Source organism: Theropithecus gelada, chromosome 20, assembly GCF_003255815.1.
Source record: "Theropithecus gelada isolate Dixy chromosome 20, Tgel_1.0, whole genome shotgun sequence".
NCBI lineage: Eukaryota > Metazoa > Chordata > Mammalia > Primates > Cercopithecidae > Theropithecus > Theropithecus gelada.
Genome location: NC_037688.1, coordinates 39,728,925 through 39,752,765, shown reverse-complemented (window position 1 = coordinate 39,752,765; position 23,841 = coordinate 39,728,925). Strand labels below are relative to the sequence as shown.

Genomic DNA, 23,841 nt, shown 5'->3' with positions numbered 1-23,841 from the left:
TGCCAAAGAGAGGCGTGATGTGTCCAGCAATGAGTCATTACCTGTAATCAAAATAGGAGAAAGAACAGAAAATGGAGCTAAACAAAAATCTCTCTAGGAAATTACCTGGTGGGAGAACATCTTCACACAGATGGAATTACCTGAGAGGAACAAATAATTTACAACAAATGCTTTGAGTTTACTTGTTGATCTTCCTGATTCCCATGGTAGGTTGGGAGTCTCACTTTAGTCATCTCTATAGTTTGCAATATGGTAAATAAGTTTTACTGTCTTACTGTGCTAGACACAATGTACATTATACTGTTATCCAGCTAAGCATAACTCCAGTAATCTAGGATTGCCAGTGGTCAGCTAAAATCTTTGATTTCCACGTCGAGGCTCAGTAAGGATTTTGTTTTATCTTGTTCCAGAGGGACTGTGCTCATAGACTTTAGGGATGAGATCCCAAAATAAATTTTAACAGAAAAGTTGCTTTTCTATGGGAGAGGGCCACTAAATGGTAATATCACCCATCCTAAGCACTTTCTCTCTTTTCATGTTTACTCTCATCACTTTCTTTCTCCCCTAGGACATTGAAACATTGCCCATTTTCTCTGTTAAGCATTCTTTTATTCCCCATTCTTTATGAAATCTATTTCGAGAGTGTATATTTGTCAGAAATTAATTTTGTTGCCAAAAAATAGAAGTTCATCTTGAAATAGTTCAAAGAAAATGTATTGGTTCACACAATTTGGAAATCAATCCAAAGGGTAGGTCTGCAGGTATGGCTACATCAAGGCGCTCAAACTATGTCATTAGACCTGAGTTTTTCTTCATGGTTCTGCTCCATTTTCCTCTATCCTGTCTTCATTCTCTAACAGACTCTCTCTCCTTGGTGGGCTCTAGAAGCTTCTGTTGTTACCATGGAAAGTACAGTTCAGCAGCTGCTCATTTCTCCTAGTGCCCATTAATAATCTTCCCACCAAAAATATTTGATTGGCCCTTCCCAGGTCATGTGCCCACCATGAACTAATCACTGGAGCCAAGGATAGAGGTTGGTAGGTCAGCCTGGGTTACACCCTGTGGTAGTGGGGGTGGGGGTCCCTTGGATGACAGTGTCACTGAGATCCCAAATAGAAGGAAGGCAGGGCAGGCAAGAGAGTAAGCAACTTTACCCTACAAACATATTGAGGTCTCCCTATCTTGAGCCTTCACATCTGTCCCCAATTTCTCTCTTCCTTTTGTTTCTATTTCTTGATGTGGAATTCTGAGCTGGGTATTGTACTGGGACTCAGAAACACCCATCTAGTTCTGCCATGTCCACCAATGATCTTGGAGACCTCAGAGGGAGATATGGGCCTACAAGACCAATCAGTAGAGAAACAGTTTATTTTGAGTCCCACCAGAGCAGGTGTGTTCAGGAGTCCTAAACCCCTGCATGAAGCATTATATGTAAGCTGGACTAGAGACTTTTACTGGGCAGGAGTTACAACCACCCCATCAGAGCCTTTTGCATGGAATTTCTCTTTCTCTGAATTACACCATCCAGACATCCAGAATGGCATTCCAGAACATGGTCTTTATCACTAGTATAATGAAACTGATGAAATTTAATGTTCTATTCCAATAATACAATAGAATTTGTTTGTAGGCCTTTTATCGACTCCCTGTGTAATAAAAGAAATCATATTTTCACTGGATGCTTTTCCTGACTTATCCTGGGTCTGCTGTGAGGATGGTCCATTTTCCTGCTGGCAGCACTGGGAAAACAGAGAAAGGGAAGAGAAAAAGAGGGTGGGTGGGTTTTGCAGGTGATGCTGTATAGCCAGGTAGTAAAGGCACTTTGTATCCCACCCTTGAGCAAGACAGCAGGACTAGGAAAGGGGAAATTCTTTCAGCCAGGAGTCCTGTTGTTGAACCACCGTTTCAGCATGCATTCTCCCAGGAATACAGTGAATTGTGGATGTGTGGAGGGCTTCACTCTGCCCTTGGCTCTTACTGGTTTCTTACAGTAAATCAGGGACATTAATTACTGTGTAGACATGGTCAACGCATGAAGGTATTTTGTATGTAACACTTGTCTCTTTTGTTTTCTGAGAAACTGTATGTATTGCTCTAAAGTGAAATATATTTGAACCTTTATTAGTGCATTCAGGCAACCTTGTCTCTTCTGCTTTAAAACAGATACATTTGAAGCTAAATTCAAGATTCTCTTCCCTCCTCCTTCTGTTTTCCTTGCTCTTTTCCTCAGGATCTAGATCTGTAGGGACTGGTGTATTCTCCTGGCATTGGGGAAAGAGCATTTGTCTTATCTTCCAGCTGGGATTTCTCATCGTCACTTTGGCCCAGGCTCAAGGCTGCCCACACCCAGTGGCCTCCGCTACAGTGTTTCCCGACCCACATGCCAGCACCCTGATTCTTCCAAGCTCTGCTCCCTACTCTCCTGAGGAGCTCCAGTTGGCTTTTCCCAGATCTCCTCACTCCCACTTAAAGCCAAAGGAGTCATGATGGAGGCTAAGGTCTGAATGTTTGTGTCCCAACAGCCGGCACTATTCACAATAGCAAAGACTTGGAACCAACCCAAATGTCCATCAATGATAGACTGGATTAAGAAAATGTGGCACATATACACCATGGAATACTATGCAGCCATTAAAAAGGATGAGTTCATGTCCTTTGTAGGGACGTGGATAAAGCTGGAAACCATCATTCTCAGCAAACTATCACAAGAACAGAAAACCAAACACCGCATGTTCTCACTCACAGGTGGGAATTGAACAATGAGAACACTTGGACACAGGAAGGGGAACATCACACACCAGGGCCTGTCATGGGGTCGGGGGAGGGGGAAGGGATAGCATTAGGAGATATACCTAATGTAAATGACGAGTTAATGGGTGCAGCACACCAACATGGCACATGTATACGTATGTAACAAACCTGCACGTTGTGCACATGTACCCTAGAAGTTAAAGTATAATAAATAAATAAATAAATACTAATCCCCTTAAGAGGTGGGCCCTTTGGGAGGTTCTGCCTTCATGAATGGGATTAGTGCCCTTATCAAAGAGATCCCAGAGAGATCCTTCACCTGTTCCACCATCTGAGGATACAAGAAGATGAAAGTCTATGAACCAGGAAGCAGGCCCTTACCAGACACCAAATCTGCCAGCATCTTGATCTTGGACTCCCTGAGAACGGTGAGAAGTAACTCTCTGTTGTGTAGAAGCTGTCCTGTCTATGGTATTTTTTTACAGCAGCCCAAATGGACTCTGACAGTGGGGGTGGCATGAGAGGTTGTCAATCTTTCTCTGGCTAAATAGAACATCTTGTGGTTTATTTTGCTCCCAGGTAACCCCAAAATCATGTGGAAGCCCTTCTTCAGGGAACCCAATATGAGCTTCTCTGATCTGGGATTCTCAGACCAATGGGGGTGTCTATTCAGCACCTTCTCCTGATGGCTCACAGAGTTTTCAACCCTTGGGAAGCTGCAGAAGAGAATAGATCCCACGCTGTCATCTCAGCTCTCTTGATGTCTCTCACTGTCTTCAAAGAGTCTTCCCCACTTCTTCTGTAGCCTGAGCACATACCCCGCAGCCTGCTCACTCCACAACTCGGAGGAGTGGTTCTCAAATGGGGGTGTGCATCACCTGGAGAGCTCCTTGCAACACAGGTTGCTGGCTCCAACCCTGTTTCTGATTCAGTAGCTGTGGTCAGTAGGACAGTGGTCTTTGATATGATTGGGGCCTGTGTCCCCACCCAAATTTTATGTCAAATTGTAATCTCCAATGTTGGAGGTGCGGCCTGGGAGAAGGTGATTGGATTATGGGGGTGGATGTCCCCTTTGGTGCTGTTCTAGTGATAGTGAGAGAGTTACTGTGAAATCTGGTTGTTTAAAAGTGTGTAGTACCTCCCCGCCACTCTCTCTTCCTCCTGCTCTGGCCATGTGAAGATGTGCCTGCTTCTCCTTCACCTTCTGCCATAATTGTATGTTTCCTGAGGCTTTCCTATCCATGCTTCCTGTACAGCCTGTGGAACTGTGAGCCAATGAAACCTCTTTTCTTTATAAGTTACCTGGTCTCAGGTATTTCTTTATAGCAGTGCAAAAATGGACTAATACAGTTCTTAACAATGATAATGTTGCACGAATCCTCAAAGCCTGTGAATACGTTATCTTACGTGGCAAAAAGGACTTTGCAGTTGTGATTAAATTGAAGATCTTGACTTTGGGAGATTCCACTGGACCATCTGGGTAGGCCCAATATAATCAGGAGGGCCTTATGAGCAGAAGGCAGGAGAGTCTATCAGAAAAGATGTGACAATGGAAGAGGAGATTGGAGTGGTGCTGCCATAAGCAAAGGAATGCAGGCCTTTGGATGCTGGAAATGGCAACAGATGGAGTCTTCCCTGGAGTCTCCAGAATGAACACAGGTCTGCTGAACACTTGATTTTAACCACTGCATAATTGCTACTTTTTAAAAATTGAAGATGAACAAGTTCAGATGAAAAATTTTGCTCAACTCCACTATGTCCTAGGTGTGTGACTTTGGACAAGTTAACTTTCTAAGTCTGTTGTGTTATCTAAAAATTGTGATGAGAATAGCACCTACTTCATGGAGGGAATAGGGCTAGTAGGGTGTTAGTTGCTAAGGCTAGTAACAGGTTAATTATTCTTTTTCGAATGTTATCGAAACTAGTTGATTGGAAGTCAACTGTACTGATTATACTAAAAGAATAGGATCCTCATCAGTAGATAGAAATATATAGAAACAATCAGGCTACATCTACAAAGTGTCAATATCAGGCAGCGGCTTCAAAGCCGAAATGGTGGTTGGATGTAAAGTGATGTAATAATTGGCGGATAAGGCAGATAATGAGGAATGTTGATCTGATAATGACGTGGAGTCCGTGGAAGCCTGTGGCAATAAAAAATGTTGAACCGTAGACACCATCAGAAATAGTAAAAGATGTAAGACCCATTTCAGAATTCTGAGCTCCAAAACTGTAAGGTCATGCCTTTATGCTGTATTAAGCTGCTACGTACGTGGTAATTTCTTATAGCAGCCATAGGAATATAATACAGAATTGGGGTGGCTCCTGAGAATCTGCATTTCTAATAGTCTCAGCTGATGCTAATGATTCAGGTGCAGGGATCACTCTTTGAGGACTGTTGGCTTTCAGGGAAGCACGCCATCCCCAGTGCTCTTCCAAACTTTGGACTATAAGCTAAACAAATCACTTGTTCTCTCAACAGTGCTAGAAGCATGCAAATAGAAGTGTTGGCTTCAACAACGCTTATCCCCAGAAAGTGCCTATTAGGGAAATCAACATTTAGACGGATTTTTTTTTCTTTCCATTCTGCTCTGAAAGAATGGTGGAGAGCCACTAGGCTGTCACTATGACTAGCCATTAAAAACATATCGTGTAAGTATTTTATAAGTATTTATCTTGCTATATGGCTATTTATTATTTTCTCTGAGAGAAAATTGCAGAGCAGTGTCATGGTATATACTCTCATGAAATCACCAAGGAAAACAGAAAAAGAGTCTCCACATTCTAGAAAGGAAATGGAACAGAGAGGTTTGCAATGAGCAAGGTATTCTGGTTCCCTTTATGCACCCTCTGCTCACCAGCTCCTCCCCTTTTGCCACACCCAACTGACTTTGGCCATACCTCTATAATTATCTGACATTGCTCCCTTCCACTAAGCTCTTCCAGGTAATGATATTGACTTTTCCATCCCAGTATGCTCAGATGGGGGTAACAGAGTAACAGTGATGGTTACTATGGGCCCTAAACCAGTCAGCCACATTCCCTAGATCTGCCAAGAGGTCTCCTGGGTTCTGTTTGAGATGGGAGACCTTATCCTATTGTCTCCAGAGCTCCTCGTAGAGGAAAAAAAGAGGAAGGAAGAGAACGAAGCCCTGATGATTTACCGTGAATCGAATACCTTGGGTGTAGTAGTTACAGAATATCAATGCACAGTGAGGAAGACTTGGAGGATCCATTAGACTGTTGCCCTTGCCATTTCTGCCTCCTCCTTCCCTTCCCTCTCTCTTTCTCCTCATCTCTCTCTTTCTCTTCTTCTTCTCTTGGCAGGCAGTGGAGTTCAACCCAGGATTTGAATTCTGGCCCTGCCTTTTGCTAGCGTGTGACAAGAAATCTCTCCAATTATATTAAGTAGGGGCAAAGATACCCACCTCAATTCTCTGATGTGAACTAGATGAAAGAATATCTGCAATGTATCTGGTGCATAGTAGGAGCTCTATTTTTTTTTTTTTTTTTTTTTTTTTTTTGAGACGGAGTCTCGCTCTGTAGCCCAGGCTGGAGGTAGGAGCTCTATTAACATTCTCCATGAGGCTGTTGCTACTCTGCAGCCTTCTCATTACAAAGTACTATTCAATCAATGAATTTCACAGAGAATGAAAAGTAGGAAACAACTTTAATGAGAAACCCAGTTTCCTTTTCATTTCAAGACTATGACATTCCCACTTCTTTGAGGTCTTCCATTGCCTAGGTGGCCTTCCTCTTATAGTTAGGCATGCTTAGCGCTCTGGGCATGGGCTCGTCTTTGCCAAAATTTCTTTCAGCAAAGTAATTATATATGCCAATAGGCAAATAGAAAGCAAGACAGAGCCACAAGTAAGCGGCTTTCCCTGGCGTGTAATAGGCAAAGGGGCTCTTCGCTGAGATAGCATGCTGGATGTCCCGCAGCACCGGAGAGAAGTCTGTGCTGGCCCCCGAGTTGATGAATAGGAGGAAATTCCTCTGCGATAAGATGTAGTCCTGGCCGTAGTCTTCCTGAACCTCAGCGGGTAGGTGGTCCAGAATGTCCTTCTCCAGCTTTTCCCACTTGTCACTCGTGCCTGCGATACCTGGGGCGAAAGGAAAGGAAGAGTCAGATCCTGGGAAAGCCAAAGAAGTCAGGGAGCAGGCGCTCGTCTCTGTTGGGAAGGATGGGCCTTTGCAAATGCCATTTATTTATTTATTTATTTTTGTGAGACAGAGTCTTGCTCTGTCACTTAGGCTGGAGTGCAGTGGTATGATCTCAACCCACTGCAACCTCTGCCTCCAGAGTTGAAGCTATTCTTCTGCCTCAGCCTCCCAAGTAGCTGGGATTACAGGCATCCACCACCATGCCCAGCTAATTTTTGCATTTTTAGTAGAGATGGGGTTTCGCCATGTTGGCCAGGCTGGTCTTGAACTCCTGACCTCAAGTGATCTGCCCACCTCGGTCTCTCAAAGTGCCGGAATTTCAGGTGTGAGCCACCATGCCCGGCCTGCAAATGCCTTTTAAAATGTGTGCTTTATAATGGCATTTATTATCACTTCTAAACCTACATACAGAAAAGTGCACACATGATTGGATTTTTCCAAACTGGTAGCCCATGTGACCAGCAAACAGATCAAGAACAAAACAGGGCTGGGCACAGTGACTCATATCTGTAATCTCAGCACTTTGGGAGGCCCAGGAAGGGGAATCACTTGAGCCTAGTAGTTCAAGATCAGCCTGGGCAACAGCGAGATCCCATCTCTAATACATATATATATACACATACACACACACACACACACACACACACGTATACATAGACATGGACATATACACAGAAATTTAGCTGGGCACAATGGTGCTCACCTGTAGTCCCAGCTATTCGAGAGACTGAGACAGGAGGACCCTTGAGCCTACAAGTTGGAGGATGCAGTGAGCCATTATATGACTGCACCACTGCACTCCAGCCTGGGCAACAGAGCTACACTCCAATTTTAAGAAAAGAAAAAGGGGGGAAAAAAAAAACAGAACAGGACCAGCCTTGAAAGTCTCTCCTCTCAGCCCACTTCTCAGTAACCATTTTCCTGATTAACAGGATAGATTCATTTTGGCTGGTTTTGAACATTATATAAATTGAATCATATGAATAGTACTCATTGTTTAGCATCAGCTTCTTTATTCAACATTATGTTATGTGTGTTGATTCTCCTTTCAGCATAGTATTTCATTGCATCAAAATGCCACGAATTATTTAGCCGCTATACTGTGATGGACGCTGTGCTTGTTTTCAACTGGGCCTTTACAAATGCTGCTGCCACAAACACTCATGTCTTTTGGTGACTATTAGATGTAAAATATATCATGTAATATCTACAATATAATATATACTGTATATAATATAGTATATATATACACTCATATAAACATATACACATATAATTTTTTTAATATAGAAGTAATGTCTACCTTCATATTTAAAATTAAATGCAGGATTTTAGGCTGGGCACGGTGGCTCATGCCTGCAATCCCAGCACTTTGGGAGGCCCAGGTAGGTGGATCACCTGAGGTCAGGAGTTCAAGACCAGCCTAGCCAACACGGTGAAACCCTGTCTCTACTAAAAAATACAAAAATTAGCTGGGTATGGTGGTGGGTACCTGGAATCCCAGCTACTTGGGAGGCTGAAGCAGGGAGAATTGCTTGAATCCAGGAGGCAGAGGTTACAGTGAGCTAAGATCACACCACTGCACTCCAGCCTGGGTGACAGAATGAGACTCCGTCTCTAAATAAATAAATAAATAAATAAAATATGGGATTTTAAAAATTTAATCTATTTAATAGATATGCTTTTCATTGATGTTTTTAAAAATATATGAAATGTAATTTTAATATAATTTACACATATATTTTAATTTTAATATACAAATTACATACAATTAAGTATAAATATATATTTTAAATAAAGGCAATACCTGCTTATTATATAAAATTAAATAATTTATTTACTTTAAAATGTAGCAGCTCTGCCTCCTCATTATATAAAGTGAATAATAAGGAGATGTGCGTATTTTAAAAATTAATCTCCTCTATGATAACTAACACTTTTGTGTGCCCTTCTACATTCCTTCCTTGTCCATACAAACACGCATACACATAGAAGAATTTGATTTATTTTTTTAAACCAAGAAATAACAATAACAAAAAGGGTCATACTATAGTATTTATATTTTCCATGAATTTGTTTTGACTTAGTAATAAATCACAGACCTCCCTTCTCATCAATGTCTATAGATTAAACCAGAGCAAGAGAATTTCCCATTGAACAGCTTTTAGCCAACCACTTCCCTATCCAACCACCTTCCAGTTGTTGCTATAGGTTTCAGCATTGCAAGCGCTGCCGCAGTAAATAGACTTTCACAACCTATTCGTTTGTACGTTGGCTTTACTTCTATAGGCAAGAATCCTCAAAGTACAGCCTGGTCAAAGGCACATTCATTTTGAATTTTAATAGCTACTGCCAGATTACTTTCCAAAAAGGTTGCAGTCTCCCTCGCTCGCTCCTGCAAAGTGCTTGGTTGCTCAGATAGCTGTGGGGATGAGCCCTTGCTAGCTTGGGTGACTCCTGGATATCAGGACTGCGGAGAAGGAGGGGTGCTTACTTGGAAATGTGGGCCAGTAAAATCCAATTATACTCATGGAAATGCAAACGAAGTTTCAATTGCTCCTTTCTTTTCAGGAAGGCACACACTGTGCTTAAAGAAATGATTATCCTGACAATTACTCTGGAGGCTTTTAGGTCCTGAAAAATATGTTTTCGTGAGCTAGTATTCCTCCTGCTACCTCTCCCTGTCCCTGTCTTCATAGGCTGGGGATTCCTTTTGCTTTCCGCCTCCTCCTTCTTTAAACACCTCATGGACTTTCTGGCCACTCTTGTGGGTACCCTATCCAGAGTCCCCAAAGCTCTCTTTGTGAGTGACAAAGCCATCAGTCTTTTGCCATCAGTCCATCATCATCTCCCACTTTTGACACACTCGCCCTACCCATCCATCCCATGCTACTTTGGTGCTACACACAATGAAGTTACTGATATGACCTGTATCAAAATCCCATCTCTGCCTCCCATCAGCTCTATGGGTTTGGAACTTCCTTAACTTCTCTGAGTCTCCATTTTCTCACTGCAGGATGGGGCTATTATGACGCCTACTTCATAGGTGAGGATTAAGGGAGATAATGCACATAAAGCACTTAAAATCTGCTAATCTAGCATGCAGTATGATTTAGCTATCTTATTTCAGGGCACAAAAAAAATCTGGAATGTCTCTTACAATGTCTTCAGAAGCTCCTTGTCTGTGTCCCTAAAGATTCCTTTTCTTGCCCCCACCTTCAAATAAGTATAAGTATGAAGTGTCATTCTCCAAACCTGAGTTCTCTGCCTTCTGCTCTTGGGCTTCTTGCCTTCAGAGAGCTCATCAAATAGCTTTAAACTGGGGGCAGCCTGATATAAAAGGAAGAACCCAGGCACTGCATCTCGGGATCTGATCTCAAATTTCCCACCATCACGATGTACGTGGGGTACCAGATCCCCACCCTAGGGCATGTTATCCACCCCAGCTCAGCACCATCACCAGGAGAATAATGTCAACGAAACCTGCTCCTCAAAGTTGTGATGATTGGAGTATACATAGAAAGGGTGGAGGTATAAATTGGAGCAATATTTTAGAAAGCAGGTTGGTATGATTCAGTAAAGCTGAAGCCAGGAAAACTATGATCTAGTCATTCTTTCAGAGGCATTTGAACCAGAGTAACTCCATCTTGAATAGGGGCTGGGTAAGATGAGAATGAGACCCGCTGGGCTGCATTCCCTGGAGGTTAGGCATTCTTAATCACAGGATTCGATGGGAGATTGGCAGGATTGGTATCACAAGATACAAGTCATAATAACCCTGCTGATAAAACAGGATGTGGTAAAGCAGCCAACCAAAACCCACCAAAATCAAGATGGTGACAAAAGTGACCTCTGGTCATCCTCACTGCTCATTATATGCTACTTATAATGCATTACCATGCTAAAAGACACTCCCACCAGCACCATGACAGTTTATAAATGCCATGGCAATGTCCAGAAGTTGCTCTGCATGGTCTAAAAGGGGGAGGAACCCACAGTTCCTGGTCATCCCTCCCACTTTCCCAGAAAACACATGAATAATTCACCCCTTGTCTAGAATATAATGAAGAAATAACTATAAGTATACTCAGTTAAGCAGTCAATGCTGCTGCTATACCTAAGAAATAGGCATTCTTTTATTCCTTTACTTTCTTGATAAACTTGCTTTCACTTTACTCTATGAACTCACCCCAAATTCTTTCTCATGCAAGATCCAAAAACCCTCTCTTGGGATCTGGATCAGGAGCCCTTTCCGGTAACAACTTCACTCTGGAGCATGTGTCATAGAAAAATTCAAGCACACAAAAAAACAAAGTACATGTACCAGAAAGTTCATAGCTGCATTGGTTCATACTTGTTCAAACTAGAAGGGACACAAACATGCCATCAACAGTAGAAAATCGTGGCATATTCACAGAATACTGCACAGCAATGAAATGAGTGGACTACAGCTACACACAGTGGAGATAAATTGTCAAATGAGAATGTTTAGTGAAGGAAGCCAGACACAAAAGGATACATACATATTGATTCCATTCAAAGCGCAAAAGCAGTTAAAGTCAAATGCTATTGATTGGGATGGATATAACTCTACAAAGAAAAGCAAATCAATGATCATTACAAAAAGTAAGAGGCGATTACCTATTGGGTAGTTGGAGAGGGCTGTGATGGTAGAGGATCATGTAGGGGCTTCTGGGTGTTGGTAATGTTTTATTTTTTTTTATCTGGGTGTTAAGTACAAGAGTGTTTATAATAATTTGTTGAACCATGTGTGTATAATGCTTTTTTCTGTTTATGTATTTCTCGATTTTAAAAAATAAGATCAACATCAGTAAAGAATGTATGGTAAGTGGGTATCCCAGTGCCTGGTAAGAACAGCTCTCCAGAACTATTATACATAGCAATTATATTAAATCTCCAAAATCATAACTTAACTGCAGGATTGCTCTCTCGTCTAAATGGAATTTTACATCTGTGTGTTGGAATTCTCTTTGGGCTGGGTCACCAAACCCTCAATCCTCCTGCCAGATTCAAAATCAAATTCACCATTTCCCTCTTCCACCAGCTGTCAACCGGCTTTCCTCTCTCTGTAACCCAGTCTCTCAGTTCAACCAGCACATTTGGCTTCACCTCTGACCCATATCTCTTCTCTATCACCTCTCCTCAATTCTCCTCCCCACCCAGGGAGTCCCTAAGTGGGAAACCCCTCTCAAGACTTCATCTTCTCTGCATTTTTATCGCTCCTGTCCTGCCTCTCATCCTGGTGACCCATTTCCCTTTCTCTGGGTCTCTGTCCCTGTCTCTGAGTCTTGTACCCCCTCTACAACCTTAGGAGGTTCTCAGCTACCAAGTGTTTCAAGCCAAAATTTCAATGTTTCTGTGTAGATTTTATCTTTTGGATTTGAGATAACATTCAAACCTTTAGGGTTTGTTCTTTAGTGCATTTAGCAATACCTTCTAGTCTGTGGTCTTTTATTAGACATACTTTTTATATCTTCACTTGAATCATCAATGAAATATTTGATGGCCCGTAACTAAAGACTGAGCCTTGGGGTAAGCTGCCTCTGCCCAGAGTTCAGATATGCAGGGAGGGGAGTGGAGAGAATGACCATCTCTGCTTGGAGTGGAGGGGATGTGGATCATATTCTTTAGAGGGAAGGAGAAAAATACTGTTTCTGAAATATAAAGAAGCTGGGGAAGGAAACCTTCTTGGCCAATGGAAACAAAAGACTAATAAATGTTACTCCGGGTATCTGCTCAAACTTTTAGATGAAAATAAGCGCTCAAGCTAAATAAAGAAATCTGGTATGAAATTAATGGATTATATATTGTTAAACAGGTTTAGATGGGGCAATGAAAATAATCAAAATTGGTGAGAGTCAGTTAGGGACCATTTTTGAGCTGCATTCCCAAAGACCAAATACAACTCTACCATCGAGGGAGGGAGTGTGTGTCCTAGAAAGGACCTGCTCAGAGCAGGCACCAGGGGACCAGGGTTCTAACCCAGTGCGGCCTCTGCTTGCTGATGACTTATGAGCCAAAGCATTTACTTTGTGAAAGGAAGCAGGGGTGAAGCCATACATGGAGAGCCTGACACTTAGAAGAGGCCCACCCATCCCAAGTCCTGCTGGACCCTGAGAGCTGGAGAACTCTGTATGCATGACAACCCCATCCCAACCCCTTGCACTAAGAGACTTAACCAAACTCCAGCATGGTTTCTAACAGTGTAAGGCCCTGTCCCTTGGATGACAGCAGCCCCTCACTAAAATGCCTGCCTAAGAAGGCTCAGTCTTGCCAGAAAATTTTACTATTTGTTCTAGCCAACACATCCCTGAGAGGTCCCTGACTTCCCTTTCCTGAAATACTTACTAAAAAAAGAACTTTAAATTGTAAATATATAGCTCTTGCAATGCAGAAGCATTTCTCTCCAGGATCTGAGAGCCATTCCTTTGGAATTGAATCATGCAGAAGGATCAGACCTCTGTTTCTCAGTCTCTGTGGGAAGACAGAATCTGGACTTCTTTTATTGCCAAGCTGGCCCCTCTGCATGGACACTGAGGGACCCTTGTACTTTTTCACTAATCTGACTTACTGAGCCCCACTTTCCCCTCTCCCTCATTCTCCTTTTAAAATGTTTAAAACACCTTCGCACAAATCAAAATGGAGCTTAGCTCTTTCCCCTACAGTCAGCAGTTACTGAATCAAACCTGTTTTCACCACTTTAACTGATGTCTGGCTGTGCTCATCTTTGACAACACTGAGGGGTTCAATGTGTGCTCTGTCAGACCAAGAGGACCTTCAGGGTTCCTTCCAGGATGAACATCACAGGTTCTTGGGCTCAGAAACCTACTTGTTCGGAAGCCTCCAGGTTGGATGGAAACAACTTTAATTCCCCACTTGGAAAGCTCGATTCTCATAACTGATGAGAACATGGTCACAGCCGCCTTTGATGAGCCGTAAGATGCCAGCTTTGCCATTGGGGCCCCTCCTATGGGAATAATGGGAGAAAAAGAAGTAAAGTTAGATATGTTCATTTGTTCATCCAATAAATATTTAATCGGCATCTACTGTATGCCAGGAACTGCTATCAGTGACTTGGGCAGACAAAGGCAGACAAGGGCCCTAAGCTCAGGTGAGCAGTGTTCTTGCTCATTCCCACAGAGTAGCTTCATTTGCTTCTGCCCTCCGTGGCTCCCCTATTGCAGCTGGTACGATGACAAACCAAGTTGAAGGCTCAGTCTTGCCCAACTCCTAAGCAAAATGTAATTTAGGGCTGGCTGCAGTGGCTCATGCCTGTAATCCCAACAGTGTGGGAAGCCGAGGTGGGTGGATTCCCTGAGGTCAGGAGTTCGAGACCAACCCGGCCAACATGGTGGAGCTCCGTCTCTACTAAAAACACAAAAATTTGCCGGGTGTGGTGATGCATACCTGTAATCCCAGCTACTCATGAGACTGAGACATAAGAATCACTTGGACCCCAGGGGGCAGAGGTTACAGTGAGCTGGGATCACGCTACTGCACTCCAGTCTGGTGACAGTGTGAAACTCCGTCTCAAAAAAAAAAAAAAAAAAAGGAATTTAGGTAAGATGAAGAGCATCTACTGACCAGGCCCTGATCTTCTAGCCTGACCAACCTACCTTCTGAGGTTCCTGGTAAACATATCTTTTTCAGGCGAGGAGGGTCCGCTATTCAACCCACTACAACACCTATAATTGAACCGATTGGGCTCAATACTTGTTGCAATGAGGAATAATGTACATCATGGGGAATGGTGGGGCATCTCTGTAAGAGGGTGTGGGAAAGGACTTATTCTAGCGCTAGAGCAGATGCTCTGTATCCCACCTAAATCATATTTAGCTCAGAAGCTGGTGAAATTGAGCCTTAAACTGAGTTTGTCACTGGACCAGCTATAAGGAAGTAATGGAAGGCAAGATCAAAGGAAGCCAGTAAAGGGAGTGATCTACTTGGAATAAGAGTCTCTGCAGATGTCATTGAGGCAAGGATCTCTACAAAAGACCATCCTGGATTACGATGAGCCCTAAATCTCATTAATGATGCATGTCCTTATCAGAGACAGAAAAAGAGAAGACACAAAGGATAAGGCCATGTGAAGATGGAAGCAGAGATTGGGCTTATGTCGCACAAGCCAAGGCACACCTAGGGCCACCAGTAGCTGAAATAGGCAAGGGTAGATTCTTTCCCAGACTCTCAAGAAGGAGCACAGCCCTGCTAACACTTGGTTTAGACATCTGGCCTCCAGAACTACGAAAGAATAAACTTCTGATGTTTTAAGCCGCTCCATTTGTGATGATTTGTGACAGCAGCCCTAGACTATGAATTGAGGTGCATTCCTGGTGGTCTTCAGCAGGAAGACACTGAGGTTATGAAGGAGCAAAGACAGTGAGAGCTCACAGTGCCTCATGAAGTCTCATAGGAAGACTAGACCCATAACAACAGGGCTCCCAGTCTTGGCAAAGATTTCCCAAGTCAAAGAAGCATCCACTGGGTGAATGGACAAGCAAACTGTGGTCCAGCCATATAATGGAACACCACTTAGCCATCAAAGGGAATGAGCTTGATACATGTAACAGCATGGATGTCTCAAAACAATTATGGGCAGTCAGAGAGCCAAACAAAAAGGGTGTGTACTCTTTGATATAATCCCCTTCATGTAAAGTTCTAGGAAATGCAAATTAACCTCTAGTAAAACAGATCTAGTAAAAAAAGTGGTGACCTGAAAGGTGGGGGTACTATGAACATTGTGCCACCCCCATCAAAACTCATAGTTTGAAGCCCAAACTCCTAGTGTGATGGTATTTGGAGATGGGGCCTTTGGAAGGTAATTAAGTCCTGAGGGTGGAGCCCTCGTGATGAGAGGGATTAGTGCCCTTTTAAAAAGAGACACTATTGAGCTTATTTATTCTCTCTCTCAGACAGTTGGTGAGCTAGTAATTTGTTGTCTCTCAGACAATTGGCGAGCTAGTAAATTCCTCTTCCATTTTTGGTTTAAGCTAAGTTGGAGTTTGGCCCTGTCACTTAAAACAAAAGGTCCCAAGGCTTAACTGATACAATTTTAACACAATGTCTGGCATCAAGCAGGGTCTCATTAAACTGGTTAATCTTGCCGCAGATGGCCAGCAGATTTTTATGTAAGCGATTTATAGCTTCATGAAATCTTAGTGTTTGAAATCCAACTCCTTTCTATTACTAGTAAGAGAGGCCAAAGAAGTTAAAGCAACTTGTTCAAAGTCACAGTGTGGGCTGTGTGGCAACCCCAGTTTATGAGGTTAGCCAGAGTTCTCACTTCTCCATGACCTTTACAGATGATGAAGGTTGGTCACATAGAAGGCAAACAGGTGAGCAGAGGAGCCAACACTGACTGCATTCAAATCCTAGCTCGACCATTGATTAGCCACCTGTTATCAGGAGAGTCGCTTTATATTTGGCCTCTGCCTTTTTATTTGCAAATTAAGAATAGTGATAGTACAAGCATCATAGGATCGTTGTGAAAGTTAAATTAATAATATATTAGAATAGTGCCTGGCACAAAGTAAGCTCCATATAAGGGCTTCCTAGTATTAGTGCTACTCAGGCTTTTCAAAATAATATCTTAATAGCCCAAAAGTCTCCATATGTTCATGGTTTCTTAGAGTAATAAGTGCACCTGCTTCAGAATCTCCAGCAGCTGTTGTTTATTATGTAGATTACTAAGAGCCACCCTGGACCCACTGAATCAGAATCTGCACTTAATATCTAGTCAAGTAATCTTTTGAATATTAAATCATGAACTATTACCTTAGGGTTTTGTCACATATTTGTGCACATGAGCTTTCGTGATAATGCACTGCCTTATGGATAAGTGCTGTGGTTTGAATGTGTCCCTCCAAAAGCGTACATTGAAACTTAATCCCCAATGCAACACCTCCCCAGTGTTAGGAGGTGGGGTGTACCAAAAGGTGATTAGGCCTTGAGGATGGGGTGAATGGATTAATGCCATTATCTTGAGAGTGGGTTCATCACAAAAAGGAGAGTTTGGCCCCCTTGCACTCTCTTTCTCTTTCTCATTCTCTCTTGCCCTTTCACCTTCCGCTGTGGAACAACATAGCAAAAGACCCTCACGAGATGCCACCCCTTTGATCTTGGACTTCCCAGCCTCTAGAACCAAGAGCCAATCAATTTCTGTTCATTATAAATTACCCAGTCTGCAATATCCTGTTATAGCAACACAAAACAGACTAAGACAACGAGTATGACATACGACGTTTGTTGAGAGTACATCATATACCACATTAACAATCTAAACAAAAAGCGCGCTTTGAATCAAACATTTAAGACTCATTTATCTTTTGCATTATTTTGAACATGCAAAAACTGCCAATGTTAGACCACGTCTTACCTATGAAATGGCAGTATTATATGGTTCAACCTCGTAGATCCAATCTTGCTGTTAATGCTTAAGATGATGTAAGATGAGATAAATATAGGTGTCCAAGATTGCTGATTAAGAGCCACTGTGTCTCAAGGCTTTCTGACCTTACATACCCCTTTATTGTCTGTCCAGTTAGAGACTTTAATTTTTTAATTTAACTTTTAATTTTATCAAGATAAAAACACTTAATATGAGTTCTACCTTCGTAACAATTTTTTTAAGTGTGCAATACAGCATTGTTAACTATTGGCACAATGTTGTATAGCAGATCTATGTAACTTATTCCTCTTGCATTACTCAGACACTTTAAATAACCCAATATTAGGTAACTTAAGAGAACACCCCTTGTTATGGACTTAATGTTTGTGTTTCCAAAAAATTCCTATCTCAAAGCCCTAATCCTCAGGATAGCTGTGTTTGGAAATGAGGACTCTAAAAAAGTAAAGTTAAATGAGATCAGAAAGATGAGGCCTCTGATCCAACAGAATTAGTATCCTTATAAGAAGAGACACCAGACACTTCACACTCTCTCCTTGAACATGCACCAAGGAAGGGCTATGTGAGGACACAGCAAAAAGGTAGCTGTCTGTAAACCAGGAAGAGAGCCCTCACCAGAAAACCAACCATGCTGGCATTTTGATCTGGGACTTCTAAACTGCATAACTGTGAGAAAATAAATTTATGTTGTTTAGGCCACACGATTCATGGTATTTTATTGTGGCAGTCTGAGCAGACTAACATACGTAGTCAACAACAGGACCTGTCTTAACCAATAAGGTACAGAACTATGGACTCTTTCCACTCTTCCTAGACCTAGACTGCACACTTTCTATCCTTACTTAGCATAGGCACGAAAATCATCCCCCCTCTTCTAAGTCATATTCCCCCACATGCCTCTGTGAACTATTCAGTCAATTTCTTCCCTGGGCTGTGTTCCCTTATCTGGCAAGGGAATAAATTCAGCATTCATTTTGTTGATTATTCTGGTGGTCATTTTCTTTCCTTTACATTGTGGTATATTGTTGACAGCGGGCTAAAAATAAGGGATTTGAAGTTACCGTTCGGAAGCTTACAAAAGAATTGTGGAGACCCTGTCTCTCCCTGCCATATGTGTACTTAGCATCATGTTTTCAAGGTTCATTCATGTTGTAGCATGTATCGGTACTTCACTCTTTGTAAAGCTGAAAACTATTCCTTTTATGGATATGCCACATTTTATTTATAAAGTGACCCATTTATATATATTTGAGTTGTTTATACCTTTGGCTATTATGAATAATGTTGCTATGCCCATCTAAGTACAAGTTTTTGTTTGAACACCTGTTTTCTATCTCTTACATATACACCTAGGAGTAGAATTGCTAGGTCACACGGTAATTCTAAATTTAACTTATTGAAGAACTGCCAAATGTTTTCCACATCTGCTGAACCATTTTATATTTCTACCAGTAGTATAAGAGGGTTCCAATTTCTCCACATTCTCACCAACATGTGTTTTTTTCTGTGTTTTATTATTATTATAGCCATCTTAGGGTGTATGTTGTATTATGGTGGTTTTTCATTACGGCCATCTTAGGAGGTATATTATCTTATTGAGGTTTGATTTCCAGCCATTGTGTATTTAGAAGGCCTCTGGTGATTCTGATGCAGCTAAAGCTTGAAAATGTGGTCCGGGGATTAGTACCACCAACATCACTCAGGAACTAGTCATAGATTTGCAGAATGTTAGGCCCCACCCAGACCAATCCAGTCAGATTCTGCCTTTTAGCAAGATCTCCAAGTGATGCCCACATATGTCAGTGTTGAGAAGCAATGGAGAAAGAGATAGCCCTAAATTGCCAACACTTCCTAATTACCATTTAAACAGTCCAGAGTTAGGGTTTGTATTTTATGCCCCTGCTTATCTTACATGTTCTTGCTTAACAGCCTGGAAAAGTAGAAAGCACATAGTACTTGGAGTAAAACAGACCCTGGTTCAAATCCTGAGTTTATCACTTACCAGCTATACAAACTTGGGTTACAGAGTGCTTGATCTAGAAAATTAATTAATATCTGCATTCTGTGGATGTTAGAATGGACATCTTGGACACCTGTATTTATCTCATCTTATGTCATCTTAAACATTAATGGCAAGATTGGATCTTTGAGGTTGAACCATACAATACTGCCATTTCATAGGTAAGACATGGTCTAATATTGGCAGTTCTTGCAGTGTTCAATTTACATGTAGGCATGTAAATCTCTCACACAACCCGGCACGAGAAAGTTCACTCAGTATTGCTCTACCCACCTTCCCCCTTGTCCAACAAGTGCCCTGCAGAGTGTCAGGGAAGAAAATCTCAGCCTTGGCTTCTTGTTTTGCCACTGAGCAACTGAGGGACTGGCTGAATGACTTGCCAAATGACTCTTTTAAGGCAGCTGGCTCAGCAAGGAAAAGTCCAGGAATGATCCCACAGTCTGGACTGAGACAGAACTCAAGGCTGAAACTGTGAACTCTACTAGATCCTTTAATTTGTAGACTTGTAAGAATCTCTAAGATTGCTTGCTTTGGTGTAAAGTAATTTTGATGTATTTTAAACAGCTTGGGCTGGGCTCAGTAGCTCATGCCTATGATCCCAACACATTGGGAGGCCAAGACAAGAGGATTGTTTGAAGCCAGGAGTTCAAAACCATCCTAGGCAACACAGTGAGACCCCATGGCAAAATAAATAAGCAGATGTGGTGGCATATGCCTGTATTCCCAGCTACTCAGGAAAGTGAAGTGGGATTATTGCTTGAGCCCAAGAGTTCAAGGTTATATAAGCTACAATCGTGCCACTGCACTCCAACCTGGGCAACAGAGGGAGATCTGTTTTAGGGGGCTTTATTTTCAACTCTTCTTATTCAAGCATAGCATCAGGGCCTGAAAAAGGTTTTGGGCCTCAAACAGAACAATTTTCCAACTGTCCTTTGTACCATTAGAGTTGTTTCCCACTTCCTCTAATCCTAGGTTAAAAAAATAAAAATACGAAAACTAAAAACAACAACAACAAAAAAACAGCTTGATGTGGCAGACAACTGTGATTACTATCTCTCAGTAGAGAGGTCCCTTTGACTCGGGGACTTCCTATATACCAGTGACTGTGCTAAGCACTCAGAACCCGCGGTGCATTTAAATCTGCAGCCAAGATCAGAGGTTTTCAACTGGGGGTGATTTTGCACCCCAGTGATCATGGGAAATATCTGAAGATGTGTCACAACTAGGGGTGGGTGCTACTACTGTCTAATGGGTCAGGGACACATATGCTGTTAACACTCCATAATGCACAGGACAGTCCCCCTACGGAAAGAATTCTCCCCACCAAAATGCCAGTAGTGCCAAGGTTGAGAAATATTGCCCTGGACTCAGGTGCTACATGACCATCATTTGAAGATAGAGACAGACAAGTAAGGTGACCTGACCCAGGTCACCCAGCTAGTAACCGAAGAGCAAGATTTAAGCCAAAATGACACAAAATCTCTGAGGCCTGGGTCATTTTAGAAGGGCTTGTTTTCAAGCATGGCATGCAATTGCACAAGAGTGTTTACGCGAACATTTCTGAAGAGGAAAACTGGAGCTTTTAGGCCTCTCAAACAAAAGTTTTTCCAACTGCCCTTTGTACCGTCAGAGTTGCCTCCCATGCCTCTGATCCTTGGTTAAATATTTATCCAACTGCCTTGCTGGGATTTGTGTTAAAGAGCTATGCTATTTGTGTGGGAGGGATAATCAACATGTTATTACAATGGGGACAAGTCTCCTGTAGTAGACATGGTCAAATCTGGAAGGAGTGACCTGTTGGGGTCACCTCCCCAGGAACTAGTAAGTGATGGGGCAGAGGATGAAGGGTCATTCGGTGTCACAGTCAGAGGCAGTTATACCAGCAGCTGGCAGATTAAGAAGCTACAAGCACACAGACTGTCAGCTGCTGCCCCAGATCCTCGTGGTTGATGGTTTTGGGGTTGCCAATGCTACTGGGCCATTCACTGCATGCCAAGCTCAAGGCTGATGCTTAAACATGTGTTATTTCATCTCATCTCTCCATGGTCCTCAGAAGAAGCAATTACTATTATCCTCATCTTAAAATGAGGAGGCTGTAACTCAGAGGTTCAGAACTGTTCCCAAGGTCATGCAGTTGTCATTGGTAAAGACAGGATTAAAACCCGGGCAGTCTGTCTTCATTCTGCTTGCCTGGCATCCTAGAAGATTCTTACCTGTATTCCTACATGATGTATCTTACTCTTTCCCTTTCGTGTTCCTTTCTTTAGGGATGGAATATGTAGGAGGGAAGGACATCGGAGGGAAGGACGTGGTTGACTCTAGATTGCATTTCTTAGAGAAGAACTTAAAGAAGTAATGTTTCTCCCCATCCCACTCCTGGAACTTCCCACCTGTAGGAGTGTATTGAGAAGACATGGGTTATGTTGACTTTATTTCCATACAAGAATGGGAGTTAGACTGGAACAAGCATCTAACAGTGGAGCTAGTAGAAAGCAAAAACTGGTCAATAAGGTACCACTGGGAAGAGCATCTGAGACCCTTTGGCCTTGTGTTTGATGTGGTGGTAACATATGGTTACACTGAGTCACCAGGGAAGGAGGTGGCTTAGTGAGTCAGAATATGAAACTCAAGTTCAAGTTCAAGTTCTAGCTTACAGACCAGTCACTGAATCCTTCTGACTTTGGTTTTTATAACTGCAAAATGAGGATAGCAACATTACAGAGGTTATCGGGGTCATATACCTGACAGCATTCAACAAATGCCTGAAATGTAGTGGATCCTTCATAATAACTCTTAATATTTATTAGATATCTACTATATGCCAAGCACTGTTCTGAGTGTTTTAACATCAGCTCTAAATGTATTTAATGGTCACAACTGTCACAAGAGGTAGATTCTAGTATTATCCTCAGGAACCTCATTTTAAAAAATGAAAACACTGAAGTGTAGAGAGTTTAAGTGACTTTCCCAAGGACACAGAAAGTGATAGAAATAATAGCTAGCCCTTACATAAAATTTACAGTGTCCACACAAAAACTTGCACAAAAAAATATTCAGAGAAGCATTATTCATAATAGCCCAAAATTGGAAAGAACTTAAATGTCCATCAACTGATGAATGGATTTTTAAAATGTGGTTATACTCATATGCATATTCAAAAAGCTGCAAAGAACCCTATTGAGGAGAACGTTTTGGGAGTTTCAACTTTCAGACAAACATCCTTTTAAGCAATGTGTACGTTCCAACTCTGGCTGCCTCTGCCCAAATGAGAGGCACATGGAACTTCTCACTGAGGTTGGACAACCAGGTAGAAGGTCAGGAGAGGGCGTGGAAATTCTGCCTGATAGAGACAGCAAGGAGGGTAAGAAGTGGCCAGTGGGCACAGGGAACTGAGCAGTCTTTAACAGAAAACAAAGGAGCCAAACTTTAATGGGTTAAGGAGGTTGTCGAGAAGTAGAGGCTGCAAGTCACCTAGCTTTTGAAGGAGCTCAGGGGAAAAGGGTAAAAGAAGCTCTCACTGTTCAGCTCCCACTTACAAGTGAGGACATGCGGTATTTGGTTTTCTGTTCCTGCGTTAGGTTGCTAAGGATAATGGATTCCAGCTCCATCCATGTCCCTGCAAAGGACATGATCTCATTCCTTTTTATGCCTGCATAATATTCCATGCTGTATATGTACCACATTTTCTTTAATCTATCATCGATGGGCATTTGGGTTGATTCCATGTCTTTGCTATTGTGAATAGGGCTGCAATGGAAAATACATGTACCTCAGAATTTAAAATTAAACTTAAAATTAAAAAATAAACACGTGCGGGGCAGTGTCCATTAATAAAAATAATAATAACTCATACGCTTCAGGGAAGACATACTACACATGAGCATCTATGCTAAGAACTTTATGAGGATTATTTTATTTAAGCCTCAGAACGCCCCTATGTGGTCTTATTTCCTCCGCTTATTCATCCGCTCTTATTGCCTTTATGGGGACAAAAGTGGAGCTTAGAGAGGCTATAGGACCTCGGGTTTTCCAGGAGTGTCACCCAACCAGGAAGTGAAGAGGAGAGCCCCGCCCTCCTGGCTCCCAGCCCAGCTCAAGGAGAAAAGGACTGAGAGTCTGAGGAGGAATCATTCTTAGAGCGTAGCCTGGGGTAGAATGAAAGGCCCAGGGAGAGAGAAGGAGTTAGTCAGGAGGAGGAAGGAGGAAAGGCTGAAGAGGAGAATGAGTGACAACAGAAGGAGCGAGGAGAAGTTAGGGAAGTTCATGCGGGACAGCTTCAGTTTGTTTGTGAGAGTTCCAGAGAGGAGGGGAATAGAGCAGAGAAAGAAACAGCAAACACGATTTGCAATAATTTTTTCTTCTATTCTGCACACCTCTTGCCTTCCAAGGAGGGCAGATCCAATGGAAGTGTTTACTTTATTGAGCAGCTAAGAGTAGGTGGATGTGATATGAACGTATGGTTATGGGGGAAGGAAGGAGA

General features: G+C 42.3%; 1 protein-coding gene across 1 annotated transcript in view; it reads right to left on the bottom strand.

The window, feature by feature from the left end:
• Positions 1-6,407: 6,407 nt before the first annotated feature.
• The window catches only part of HSD17B2 (hydroxysteroid 17-beta dehydrogenase 2), a 64,294-nt gene continuing 46,860 nt past the window's right edge, over positions 6,408-23,841 (bottom strand). The window contains exons 4-5 of the mRNA XM_025370340.1: positions 13,766-13,903; positions 6,408-6,854 (exon numbers count right to left, since the gene is read on the bottom strand). Coding sequence (XP_025226125.1) covers positions 6,493-6,854; positions 13,766-13,903 — 500 coding nt within the window. The 3' untranslated portion in view covers positions 6,408-6,492. The remainder of the gene's footprint in view (positions 6,855-13,765; positions 13,904-23,841) is intronic.